The sequence below is a fragment of the Gavia stellata genome, chromosome 2 (genome assembly GCF_030936135.1).
Source record: "Gavia stellata isolate bGavSte3 chromosome 2, bGavSte3.hap2, whole genome shotgun sequence".
Lineage (NCBI taxonomy): Eukaryota > Metazoa > Chordata > Aves > Gaviiformes > Gaviidae > Gavia > Gavia stellata.
The window spans coordinates 99,442,495-99,455,478 of record NC_082595.1 but is presented as its reverse complement, the minus strand read 5'-3'; the positions used below and the strand labels follow the sequence as shown (position 1 = coordinate 99,455,478).

The following is a 12,984-nucleotide window of genomic DNA, read 5'->3' as shown; positions in this document are numbered from 1 at the left end:
CAAGGGCAAAGTCGGAGGGGGAATTGTTTTTGTTTTGCTTGCGGATTTTTAGGGTACACTCAGGTCACCTGCTCACGATTTTCCCACTTTCCTGGAAGCCCGGTGTGTTTTGTTCCCCTGCAAATCAAAGCTCGGGTGCCGGGCGTCATAGCTGCAGCTTCACGGGGATGGTAAAGTCTCAAGAACTGACAGTCTGGTTTACACCCGGAGTAACTTACGTTTTAAACATAAAGTGTGTGTTTACAATGAGAATCTGCTTCACATTGCATACAGCACGGTAATCTTTTCATTTCGTTGGTGTAATTCATGTTTGCATAGTTTTCTACAAGAAACCTGCTTGGCAGAAAGTAATCTGGGTTTTATTTGAACAAAAGTACCTTCACACAAATTTATTTTTTGACGTACGTTAATGGGGATACATTCTTTTCCAGTTTTTACAGAAGTTTCCCCAAATTCTGCACAATCTCTTTCCAGGATAACTTCTAGTGAAGATAAAGGCAAGAATCTCTGGGGTGTTATTATAAAAAAAAAATTAGATTGCAAATGAAAAAACGCAGCTTCTACAGTTACACCACAAATCACTGGGGCATTTGTCCACTAAGTGGATGCAGAGCATAAAATACTACCTACCATTTTCAATCGTGAAACACTTCAATTTTTTCCAAGGCAGACCTCAGATATAGGCACATCTGGTTCAAAAGCCAAATAAAGGGCAGCGTCTCTGACAATGTAGTTCTCTTGACTACTGTGTTGCAACTGGAGTACCTGTTTTGTCCTGGAGGTCTATTTGAGGACCTTTTTTAAAACAGTCACTGAGCCCTACCGACTGTTAACTTATGCTGTAGAAACCAGGTGTCGTGTAGAGAAAAATACAGCAGGTATTTTATATCTTTAGTACCAGACTGTTTGCATCATGATGGCTTCTCATATATTAATAATTCCTTTGGGAGTATCTTCATTTGATATGCTTCCTTTCTTTCACTATGATTCACTGTATCTGTCAATCATCATTTTGATTGCTTTTGGATAAATGATTAATCCAATTATTTTTAAAGACATAGATATAGAGCTGGCATAGATCTTTAAGAACACTTTCCATAGACTGCAAGAGCTCTTGATCCCCAGGTGTAAGAAATCAGGAGAGGACGGCAAGAGACTGGCATGGCTGAGTCGAGACCTGCTGGTCAAACTAAAGGGTAAGAAGGAAATGGACAGGCAGTGGAAGCAGGGACAGGTATCCTGGGAAGAGAATAGGGACGTTGCACAGTTGTGTAGGGATGGGGTCAGGAAGGCCAAGGCGCGGCTGGAGCTTAACTTGGTAAGGGACGCAAAAAATAATGAAAAGGGCTTCTGTAAGTATGTCAGCCCGAAAAGGAAAGTCAAAGAAAGCGCACCTGCCTGATGAACATGACTGTCAAACTGGTAACAACAGATGAGGAGAAGGCTGAGGTACTCAACAACTTTTTTGCCTTGGTCTTCACTGGCAAACTCTCTTCCCACACCTCTCAAGTGAATGGACTCCAAGACAGGGATGGGGGGAGCAAAGTCCCTCCCACTGTAAGAGAAGATGAGGTTTGTGACAACCTGAGGAACCTGAACATACATAAGTCTACGGGACCTGATGAGATGCATCCCTGAGTCCTGAGGGAATTGACTGATGGAGTTGCCAAGCCACTCTCCATGAAATTTGAAAAGTCATGGCAGTCAGGTGAAGGCCCTGGTGACTGGAAAAAGGGAAACATTGCACCCATTTTTCAAAAGGGTAGAAAGGAGGACTCTGGGAACTACCGACCTGTCTGTACTTGGCAAGATCATGGAACAGATCCTCCTAGAAGCTATGCTAAGGCACATGGAGGACAGGAGGTGATTCAAGACAGCCAGCATGGCTTCACCAAGGGCAAGTCCTGCCTGACCAACCTAGCGGCCTTCTATGATGGAGTGACTACATCAGTGGATGAGGGACGAGCTACTGATGTCATCTCTCTAGACTTCTGTAAGGCCTTTGACATGGTTCCCCTCAACATCCCTCTCTCTAAATTGGAGATATATGGATTTGATGGGTGGACTGTTTGGTGGATGAGGAATTGGTTGGATGGTTGCATCCAGAGGGTAGTGGTCAACGTCTCAATGTCCAGATGGAGATCGGTGACAAGTGGTGTCCCTCAGGGGTCTGTACTGGGACCAGTACTGTTTAATATTTTCATCAGTGACATAGACAGTGGGGTCGAGTGCACCCTCAGCAAGTTTGCGGACGACACCAGGCTGAGCGGTGTGGTTGACACGCCTGAGGGACAAGATGCCATCCAGAGGGACCTGGACAAGCTTGAGAAGTGGGCCCTTGTGAACCTCATGAGGTTCAACAAGGCCAAGTGCAAGGTCCTGCATCTGGGTCAGGGCAACCCCCAGTATCAATACAAGCTGAGGGATGAAGTGATTGAGAGCAGCCCTGAGCAGAAGGACTTGGGGGTACTGGTGGATGAAAAGCTGGACATGAGCCAGCAATGTGCAGTCAGAGCCCAGAAGGCCAACCATATCCTGGGCTGCATCAAAAGAAGTGTGGCCAGCAGGTCCAGGGAGGTGATTCTGCCCCTCTGCTCTGCTCTGGTGAGACCCCACCTGCAGTACTGCGTCCAGCTCTGGGGTCAGCGGCACAGGAAAGACATGGACCTGTTGGAGTGGGTCCAAAGGAGGGCCACAAAAATGATCAGAGGGCTGAACACCTCTTCTGGGAAGAAAGGCTGAGAGAGTTGGGGTTGTTCAGCCTGGAGAAGAGAAGGCTCTGGGAAGACCTTATTGTGGCCTTTCAGTACTTAAAGGGGGCTTATAAGAAAGATGGAGTAAAACTTTTTTCTAGGGCCTGTTGCAATAAGACAAGGGGTAATGGTTTTAAACTAAAAGAGGGTAGATTTAAACTGGGTATAAGGAAGAAATGTTTTACAATGAGGTAACACTGGAGCAGGTTGCCCAGAGAGGTGGTAGATGCCCCATCCCTGGAAACATTCAAGGTCAGGTTGGACGGGGCTCTGAGCAACCTGATCTAGTTGAAGATGTCCCTGCTCATTGCAGGGGGGTTGGACTAGATGCCCTTTGGAGCTCCCTTCCGACCCAAACTATTCTATGATTCTATGATTCTATGATTTGAATAATCTGTTGATTCAATCATGATTCTGAGAAAACGTGTATGTAGGCCAACCTCGATATCAATACGTAGTGCTGCTTGTTGGCGTGGAACCCAGAGTGTAATTTACTATAAATCTCCCACAATTCTTTGAAAATAATGTTATACTATTTGTTATTGCTTTACAAGCTACCTTGTCAACTACAGCTAAAGAAATGTTATTAAGTAAAGAGACAGACAGAAAGCATTTTTTTCTCCGTAGTTGCTTCTTCCTGAAGTGTTTCCCAAGTATCCAACACAGCTTTTATATTGCCCTGAATCCCTAGTTTCAGAATTTACTTCTTAGTTTAACCTAATTCTATGCTGCACATTTGCCTACAAGACTAAGAGGCTACTAAATACAAGCTAAAATTAGAGTATAGGAGCAGAAGTGGCAGAGTGTGAGGTAGTTTTCTTTCAATTTTACGAATGCTTTACGAAGTCACAGGAAAAGAGGCTGAAACCTGTCCTTTCAGAATTTATAAGCAGGCTCATTTTTATGTGCTTGAGAGAGCTGAACCCTATGAGTGAAAATGTTTGTAGTAATGAAATATTTAGAAGTTCTACATAGCATCATTAAAGTTGGAAGAATAATTTGTGAGCAATAGATGACTTTTGCTTTTTTCTGTTTTTTTTCCTATTCAGTAAGAGTTTAATTAATACACTCAGGCTTTGCCTACATTAGGTGTTCCTTACCCTAAATGTTCTCACTATCAGCTTTCTGGACAGCCAACACCAGGCTGTAGCTGCACGTATTTCCCTGGACAGTCCCGTTGGGAATGTCTTGCTAGTGGGGCAGCCCTGACGGTGTCACCTTGGTGGTGGTGGTGCTGGATCAAAGGCCTCCAGGGATCCCTGGAGCAGCAGACAGGCAGGCTCACTTATATATACTCTCTATAGGTGGACATCGTATGATATATTGGGTAGCTGTCTCCTCGTTTCTTGCCCCAAAAGTGCATCCCACGCCTCATGGCTTAGAGGTACGAAGGTTGCGATCTTCCGAAGCTGCAGCTGCCGCCTTTTAAAGGAGCCGCTGAGGCAGTGAGGGGGTCTCGCTCCTTTGCCCTCAGCTTCGAGCTTCCCCCGGAGCAGATGCCCTTTCAGGGCTCCAAAGCCCCTCGGGCAGGGAAGGCAACGGCCTCTTTGCCCCGCGGCGAGGCGAGGAGCGGGGCGCGGCGCCCGGCGGGCTCGGCCGGCGGTAGCGCTGAAGGAATTGAAGGCCGCCCGCTCCGCGCAGCTGCCGGGCGTTACTGCTTTGGCCTGTGCCGGGCACCGTCGTCGCTGCTGTGGCGGTGGGTAGGTGGGCGGGGCGAGCATGGCCGCTGTCGGCGGGGAGGGCGGCGAACCGCCGCTGAGAGAGGAGGGGATGGCCGGTGCCGGCGAGGAGGGGGATGGGGAGGAGAATATCCTGTACGACCTGCTGGTTAACACCGAGTGGCCTCCGGAGACGGAGGTGCAGGTGCGTGTGGCCGCGGCATGGCCGGGGTGCGGGCGCGGGGGAGGGGACCGGCCACGTAGGCGCGAGCGGGGATGCGCCGCGCTGCCCCGGGGGCTGGGCGGCCCGGGGCGGGGGGAGGCCGCCGGCCCTGAGGGCCGTGGGGACGGGCTGTTGCTTCCAGGGAGGCTCACCGGGCTGCCCGCCGCGTTCCTGACGGAAACAAGAGCGGGGAGGTCAGCAGGGACAAGCACAAAACGTGTCCCTGCGGTCATCCTGCCCCTGTCATGGTCACTTAATTTCGGCGTTGTTACTCTTGCGTGTGCTGCCTGGGATGCCTTGAAGTCTTTCTTGCTCTTTACCTGTGAAGAATGTCTACCAGGTTTTACTGTTGAGCAGATTTGAGGGAAGCTGTGGTGAACTTCAGGTCTCATCTCCAGAAACAGCTGTGAGGAGAGCAATGGAAGCTGTCCTGGTGAAAAGGAGGCCTTTATTGAGCTTACCTTGCCTGAGGCAAGCTGGCTCCCTCCCTAGACTTCTATATCAGAATGGTTGCATCTGCATTTTCAGGAGTGGGTGAAAAGGGAGAATTATGTCACTTTGTGTCTGCAAGGCACACAAATAGATGTCAAAGCTTAAAAGATGGGAAAACATTGTTCTTGTAATACAAGTTTTTGCTTGCATTCTGTCTGTTCTTCTCCATGGGTCAGTAGAAAAGCTGAGATGCTCTTTCACCTTTGCTTTTTTCATCTTTTCCCCTGCAATGTGCTGAGCTAGTTGCCTCTGTCTCTGCTATTGTCTGATTTAGACAGAGAAGATGCAAGCAATGTGCTTCTGTTTGTTTCTTGTATTAGGCTTTTAAGTCCACTGCAGTTGTTAATGCATTTCTCACTAGAATTAGTTTATGCAGGTATTTGAACAAGGTTTTATTCCTAATGGGAACCTCTGAACAGAGAAGATGTAAAAACATCACAAGTGGAAGAGTGTATCTATTCATAATTACTAAAGCCATTCTCATAAAAATAGATTTTTGTTTGCCAGAAAGACATTTTTATTTGTTTCTCTTGACCTGTAAATCCTCAGTTGCAGCAACAGGTATGGGTGTTTGAAAAATATGATTGCAGTGTTACCAATTGATAACTTTATGGATTGTTCGTATAGGTGAGTAGACAGTTGCACCCATTTTTGTTTGTGTTTTAAGAGATGGTAAATAGTGTTTGTTTCTAGTGACACATGAAAGTGATTTACACGCCTGCAAACCGTCAGGAGGACTTAGGTGTGGTGGCATGTGAGACTGTGGTTCTACAATTGTCTTAAGGGGGCATGCTTCTGACAAGTATCCCTTCTCTTCTGCTGCTGTTAGTATTCTTGAAGTGGTACGGTAAATTGATTAAAGAACTGATTAGTCTGAGAAACAATCGTGTTGTTTCATCTTTTTTTTTTGGGTGGTTACCCCAGTACTCTTGATTGATTAAAGAACTGATTAGTCTGAGAAACAATTGTGTTGTTTCATCTTTTTTTGTTGGGTGGTCACCCCAGTACTCTTGTAGGTACCAAGGCTGAGTGAAGTATGAGACCTCCCTTTAATGGCAGTGTGTGGGTATGCCAATTTAAAGTGATCGTGGAACCACACTCTGAGGGGCCTCATCCACTCTGATTGTCACAATTTCTAAGCATTGTAGAATTCTGCTTGTCAACTTCAGCAAATGGTGCAGGCTATTTTAAACTTGGTATTTCTTGCCTATATACTTCATTTTCAAGATAATTCCCTTTTTGAAAGGCAGAAATAGAAGGGCTTGAAAATATTATGCTATGTAGTTTGTTTGGATTTATATCCTTCTTGAAGACTGTCAGTAGCCAAGGACACTTCTGGTATTCTTTCTGCAGTTTTAGTGGGAAATTGGTTTTACACTGACATACATAGGCAAACAAATTATTTTGTCAGCATGATTCAGTTTTTCCCTTAAGTTACCCTAACAGTGATATCATTTAGGTGGTTACGACTTTTCCTTTGGAATATCTGTCTTTTTTAGTCCTGGTTTATTCACACTTTTCAGAAAAAGGTCACAAAACGCTCCCTGCCTGACTTCTTGTAGACCTGAATGGTTTGGAATGAGTGAGGTGAGGGACAGGAGAAAGGGGAAGATAGTTGAATGCTGCACTGGGAAATCAAATTAAATGTCTTCCTATGCAGTCATCTAGGATACAAAGCAAGGCCTTAAAGCAAACTTTCCACAGGTCTCTACTGTTGTTGTTTTATTTTTCTGTTACCTCGTTTGGGATGATTCATTTTTCATTGCAGGGTGCTGAGCACTTACAACTGTAATTATGACTGTTGGAAGATGAATCCTGTGAAGAACACGTAAAGTCCTGAAAAAACTGGCATGGATTTCTTGAGTTAGAACCCCAAATTAGCTTTAATTTTTTTTCTTGTTAGTATTCTCATTCACCTGTATTGAATTTCCCAAGAATAATTTTTTTGGGGGGGAAAGAACAGATTTTTTTGTAAAGGATACATGCAAGGAACTGACAATGCCAGAGAAGACAGTGGTGTGGAAGTTGAGCAGTTGGTATTCAGTGTAGTGATGTGATTATATATATTGCACTGTTTGGGAAGCCCGGAGTATACAATGAGAATAAAAGGAATTACTGAGTAGCTGATCAGTGAAAATAGTGAACGAGGTAGTGGTTGTGGAGGAGGTTGCAGGGGAGGACTTCTGGAATTATTTGTGGAAATACAGGTAGACTGAACTTTTCCTTTTCTCCAGTAAACAAGTGCTGTCTGTCTTCTGAACTGTATCTAATGTATCTCTTGATTCTGTGGGGTTTTTTTTTCATTGCCATTTAATGTTCTGAGGTTTTCCTAACATCTTCCCCCGCCCCTCCCCCCGTAAGCTTGCTGGGTGTGCAACAAAATCCAAAACTTAAGTGGATGTCTTACCAGTGTGGAAGTTGCTTAGGTTTTATTTCTGGAATGCTCCAGTGAGGGAGAACTTGTTTTTCCAAATGCGAATGAATCAAAAAAGAAATATAGCAGATCTTGTAGCCATTGCTGTTGCTGAGGTGATAGGAATATATTATCATAAAAAGTAAAATTCAGGTCTTCAGAGTATAATAGTAAATCAGCTTTGTGAAGGGTTTAAGATGTGTGGAATAGGAGCCTGTAGTTTAGGCTCAGGAGTGGACACTAAGAATATTCTAAAGAGGTATAACCAATTTTTGGAAATTATTTTATTGGTAACTTCTCTTAATCCAAAAACTTTATCAGGCTCTGCTTTTAACCTTTCTAGGAAGTTGCAGCTCTCCCCGAGGTACGGTGATAGCTGTAAGAAATAATTTATCCTCTCACTTATATTACTGTAATGCCTTGTTATTTCCTGATTGATCAACCTGAATTTGGAATGTTATCTGTTAGTACCGCTGTGTTGGCTTCTTACATGCTGTGAGAAGACAGCCTGATTATTCGAAAGACTGTTTCTGGATTGCAAACTCTGCATAGAAAGCTGCTAATCTTTACTTCAATAACTTAAATTTGGGAGCCCAAATAGTGTGGGGGTTTTTTTTTTAAACATGGACATACTCTGGAATTTTGATCCATTTGCGTATCTTTCAGTATTTGCTGCTCTATAACTTGGAGTGAGACGTCTGAATATTTCAGTTAACAAGTAATTATCTGCTCTATGTGAAGAGAAGAGGAAATTCCCTACCTACTCTAATGCTCTCAGTTTGTGGTGCTCTAACATTGTCACTAGAAAAGTATAAGCATGACTGTTTATTTTGAAGATTTGTGATGCCTTCCTTATTAGTTATCTTTCTTGTCTTCTCAATTTAATCCCTTTTTCCTACTTCCTTGTTGGCAAATTGGCAAATAATTTTACCTCTTCTTATAGCTAACAATATACATCCTATGTTGTTTTGTATTTCTTTTTTCTGTGTTTGGAGAGTGCTTTCATTTATATAGTGAGTGTAGTATTTCACCCTCCCCCCGCCCCACCCTTAAGTAGAGCAGGACTGCTGGAAAGGCTGTAAGAGTAGAGGTTGGGTGATCTGAATGGCTGTGTTACCTAGTACAAATTGACATAAAAAGAATTTTACTTCAGAAATTTTTTGTTTATTTTTAATATTTCTGAAACTTTCATGAGCAGTCTTTATGTAGCTTAGCAGTTATATATTAGTGTAATATGTTGAACACTAATTGCTTCCACTTCTGGGCATTGCAGTTCAATCTGGCATTCATTTGGCATGGAAAGAATGATTTATAATACCTTACAGGAGAACACAGTCAGAAGCCAATGTCTTTTGTTACTACCCAAAGATCAAGGCAAAGGTGAATCAATAGACAATCTGTAGTATGTTTTGTTTATTACAGCTTGGTATAGCCTGTTTTAGCTTATGCAGTTAAATTACTTGCTATAAGAAGTTGCAAGTAATAGAAAATACATAAAGAACTCATAGGCTAGACGGCAACTTAAGTTTAATCAGTGAGTATATATATGAATGTTAAATTTAAGTTAAAATGTATAACATAGTGTTTGACCATTATTGTAATTGCAGCCAAGAGGCAACAGAAAACATGGTGCATCATTTATCATCACTAGAGCAATTACAGGTAAATATGACTTGTTCTTATGATGTTCATGACTCAGAATAATGATGTGTGGATTGCTTGTAAAATTTACAATTTCTGCTTTTTAGGGTGGCTAGTGTAATGGAAATAGAGTGCAGGATGTGTTTTCAGGAAGATGTTTTCTGATTATCAATATCACTGTGTTATTTTTATGTCATTTTTATGAGCTTTCTTGCCTCTACTAGCTTATTGGGACAAACTAATAAACCATACATCTAAGAAGTTTAGAAGCCCTGTTGTATTTTGGGAAATGTTGAGGTTTTCTTTTTCTCTAGCAGCTCTTGCATTGGTCTCTTTGCTAGTTAGAGAGTTCTACAAGGAAGCTTTACATTGTGGTCATATTACATTGCCATTCAGCACTTGGTTTACACAATAACTGAATTGCATTTTCATCCAGTAGGAATTTCTCTTAGAATTTCCAGAGATGTGTAGTGATTTTTTTTTTTTGATCTGCTATTTGCATTTACTCTAATGTAAGAATTCATTGGCCAAGGATAGAGAGTTTTTCCCTTAATACCTTTTTCTTTTGTGAGAATTTCTGAGATTCTGTGTGCAGCAAGCTGGAGTATGTTTTAGAACTGCTAGAGATGTGTTTTTTCCTCTTTTTCTGTTGTAGGTCCTGCATTGTTTTTGCTTCGGTACATCTGGTACAGGTAGGTTTGATGAAAATAGTGCTTAATCTTTTTACGTGGTAATATTTTTATACCTTTTTGATTTGATGGAAAGTTATTTTTTAATGACAGTAAAATTGAACACTTGTTTAGAATATTGTCCAAGCAATGCTTAGAATATTCTCTTTTCATAAGTTTAAGTTGTAACCACTTGAGTTGCAGCTGAAATTTATCTAGAATGAGCTGGTATATACTAGTTTGTCTTTTCACTTTTATCAGAATCTTAAGTAAACTTGCAGTTGGAACATCATCTTTCTCAAAACACATATTTGTCCTCCCCACTCCCAGCTGAGATATTGCAAGTGAAGCTGGTTTTAATTTAAGCCTCAGTGACAAGTATGATGGCATGTCAGGATTTGATTCCTTTGGAGTAATAATTTCGAATTTTTTTTTTTTTGAGTATTCAAACGGTCATACAAAAAGCTTGATAACTACTTGAGCAACACTCATGCCACTTATAAATTTATAACTTCTGATTCAAAAGGCACTTAAATGGTCCCAGATACGTATTGGGGACAGTATTCCTGGAGAATTTCAGCTCTATGGTTATACTACTCTGTTGATGCCCTTGACAGATTTGAAGATACCGGTTCTCCCTTTTTAGGGGTATTCTGTTGTTCCTGAGATATATGGAAAGGCACATTAATGTGGCTCGCTGTGAAACAATACTGTACTTGAATTCAAGCAATGCTGTTTTCCCTGTTGCTGGTGTTCTACTTTATTTTGCTCCCCTCCTTTTTTTTTTTTTTTTTTTGAGTGGCGTTTGTGGGCTTCATACTGTCATATAAGTCTGGTTGTAAGGATTCAGTTGCAGACAGAATTAACTTATTCCGCCACCCAGTAGTCATATTTAAAGTCTGATTTCTAGCTTTTATAATTGATTCTAGTTGCTATTTTAACCTATTTAATAAAAGTGGTTGGGAGTGAGCTCAGAGGCCTCTAGTTTAAAGTCCTGCTACAAGCAGGGAGAACATTGAATTTGGACTAGGTTCCTCAGGGCTCTGTCCAGCTGGGTCTTGAAAACCTTCAAGGATGCAGATCCGAAAGCCTCTCTGGGCAGCCTGTTTCAGTGCCTGACTGTCTTCACGGTGAAGAATTCTCTTCCTTATGTCAGCTTGGAACCTCCTCTTTTTTAGATTGATCACAGTTTCTTGTGCTCCTGCCATGCACCTCAGTGTCTCCCATCTTCTTGGTAACAGCCTAGGTGTCAGTGAACTACTGTTTGGTCCTCCTGAAGCCTTGCCTCCCTGTAGGGCAAGCAGTCCAGTCCCCTGACCATCTTGGTGGCCCTGTGGTTTATTGGTGTTGTTTTTGTAATAGTGGGGCTCAAAACTGACTGCAGACCTGAGTATAGAGAGTGATGAGTAAATAATCAGTTCCCTTAATATGTGGATATGATTCTTTTAATACAAACAAGGATGTTGTTAGCCTTCATCATTGGCAGGGTGCAGTGTTGATTCATGTTTAGTTGCTAAAACCTCCCAGGTGATTGATGGTTGCCTTAAAGCTAAGTTGTCTGGCATGTGTATCTCAGGTGTTCCTTTTGTTAGATGTATGTTCTGATTCAGCCAAATGTTTTTGTTATTGCAGCCCTGCAAAGTTTTCTCTGCCCACTGGACTGGTTCGTCTAGTTAGTAAGCAGATCAACTGGCACCTAGTACTGGCAAGGTAACCAGCTTACATGCTTTTCCATTTTTGGCAGCAGTGAATGTATTAATGCTTCCTCTCCTCCCCCCACCGTCCCCATTGGTAACAATGCTGAGTTAATATTGTCCTAAAGTCATGTTACTCTTTTTGGTCAAGAGAAATACTGGAGGCTTTCACAGGTAGTCTTGGGAAAGAAAGGTCAGTCTGGTACCTAGGGGCTTCCACACTGCTTCCCTTCATGTAATGCATCTCTCACTCAGGTCTGAACATCCTAGCTTTTGAGGCAAAGTGGCTTACAGTGCAGTCTTTCTATTGCGATCATATTCAGGACTTGAGTTTGATCAGTTAAAGACCTATAACTTGGCAGGATATGTAATATAAATTGCTTATTTTAAAATTAGCGGAAAGTGAATGCAACCCTGAAGACTTGCCTGCTATTGTATGTATAGAGGAGAAGTGAGAGTTCCAAGGCTAGAACCAGCTGTTCTGCAGTAATTTTAACAGCATCAGTGAGATCACTGGTTTTTAAAAATAAATATGTACAGAAAAATGGTTCAATGACATGAAGGTAGTATGGAATGGTTTAGTTCATTATGTATTATCGCTGAATATGATCAGTGGTTCAGCAAGAGCTCTGTCTGTTGAGAGAGATGGTGATTCTTTGAGGGAAGTGATGATCCCTTTTGATGCATAACATGCCAGTTACAATGTTCTATGTTAGGTACAAAGACAGGAGACCTGCTCCTAAGGAGATGACTTAACTTGCTTAAGTATGATAGTTGTTTATTCCAGCTAAAGCAATACATAGTTTTAGATATTGCTGTTATAAAATTATCCATAAGCAACATCTGATTCTGACCTTCCCTGCAGCAAGATTTTAGACATTGTTTCTGTTTTCTTAGTGCTACTAGAAAAGAATGACAGATACATTTCAGCAACGTGAAGGGAATCTTATTATAGCACTGATTTTTTTTTTTTGTATAAAAATTGATATTTCCCTATTTGTTTTGATTTATGAAAGAGGAAATTTGTAGCTACCCTTGCAGAAAAGCACCTAGAGCTCTGACGCACATTCCATAAGGACTGGACTTTAAATGAACTTTCACACCTTTTGTTTTTCTCTTTCAGCAATGGTAAATTGTTGGCAATTGTTCAAGACCAATGTGTAGAAATCAGGTAACTTAATATTATCTATTGCTTCATGACCACATTTGTGGAGTTCTGAGAAAGTGTTTCTAGTCAGTTACTAACCTTTCTTTTAAAGTTTTTCCTGTTTTTTTTTTTTTGGGGGAATGTTAAATATTGTGAAAGTAATCTATGGAATAATCTTAAAATATATTATCACTATGAAGCAGAAGCCTTCTGTTTCTTCTTATTTCTTGGCCATTCCCCACATAACACCCACCCCCCCCCCCCCATTTATTAATGTTATCAATAAATCTATATA

At 41.8% G+C, this 12,984-nt stretch overlaps 1 protein-coding gene across 1 annotated transcript in view; it reads left to right on the top strand.

Annotated features, from left to right (window-relative positions):
* Window positions 1-4,472: 4,472 nt before the first annotated feature.
* The window catches only part of NBAS (NBAS subunit of NRZ tethering complex), a 195,410-nt gene continuing 186,898 nt past the window's right edge, over window positions 4,473-12,984 (top strand). The window contains exons 1-5 of the mRNA XM_059835890.1: window positions 4,473-4,616; window positions 9,147-9,201; window positions 9,836-9,872; window positions 11,481-11,558; window positions 12,666-12,713. Of these exons, the coding sequence (XP_059691873.1) occupies window positions 4,473-4,616; window positions 9,147-9,201; window positions 9,836-9,872; window positions 11,481-11,558; window positions 12,666-12,713 (362 nt within the window). The remainder of the gene's footprint in view (window positions 4,617-9,146; window positions 9,202-9,835; window positions 9,873-11,480; window positions 11,559-12,665; window positions 12,714-12,984) is intronic.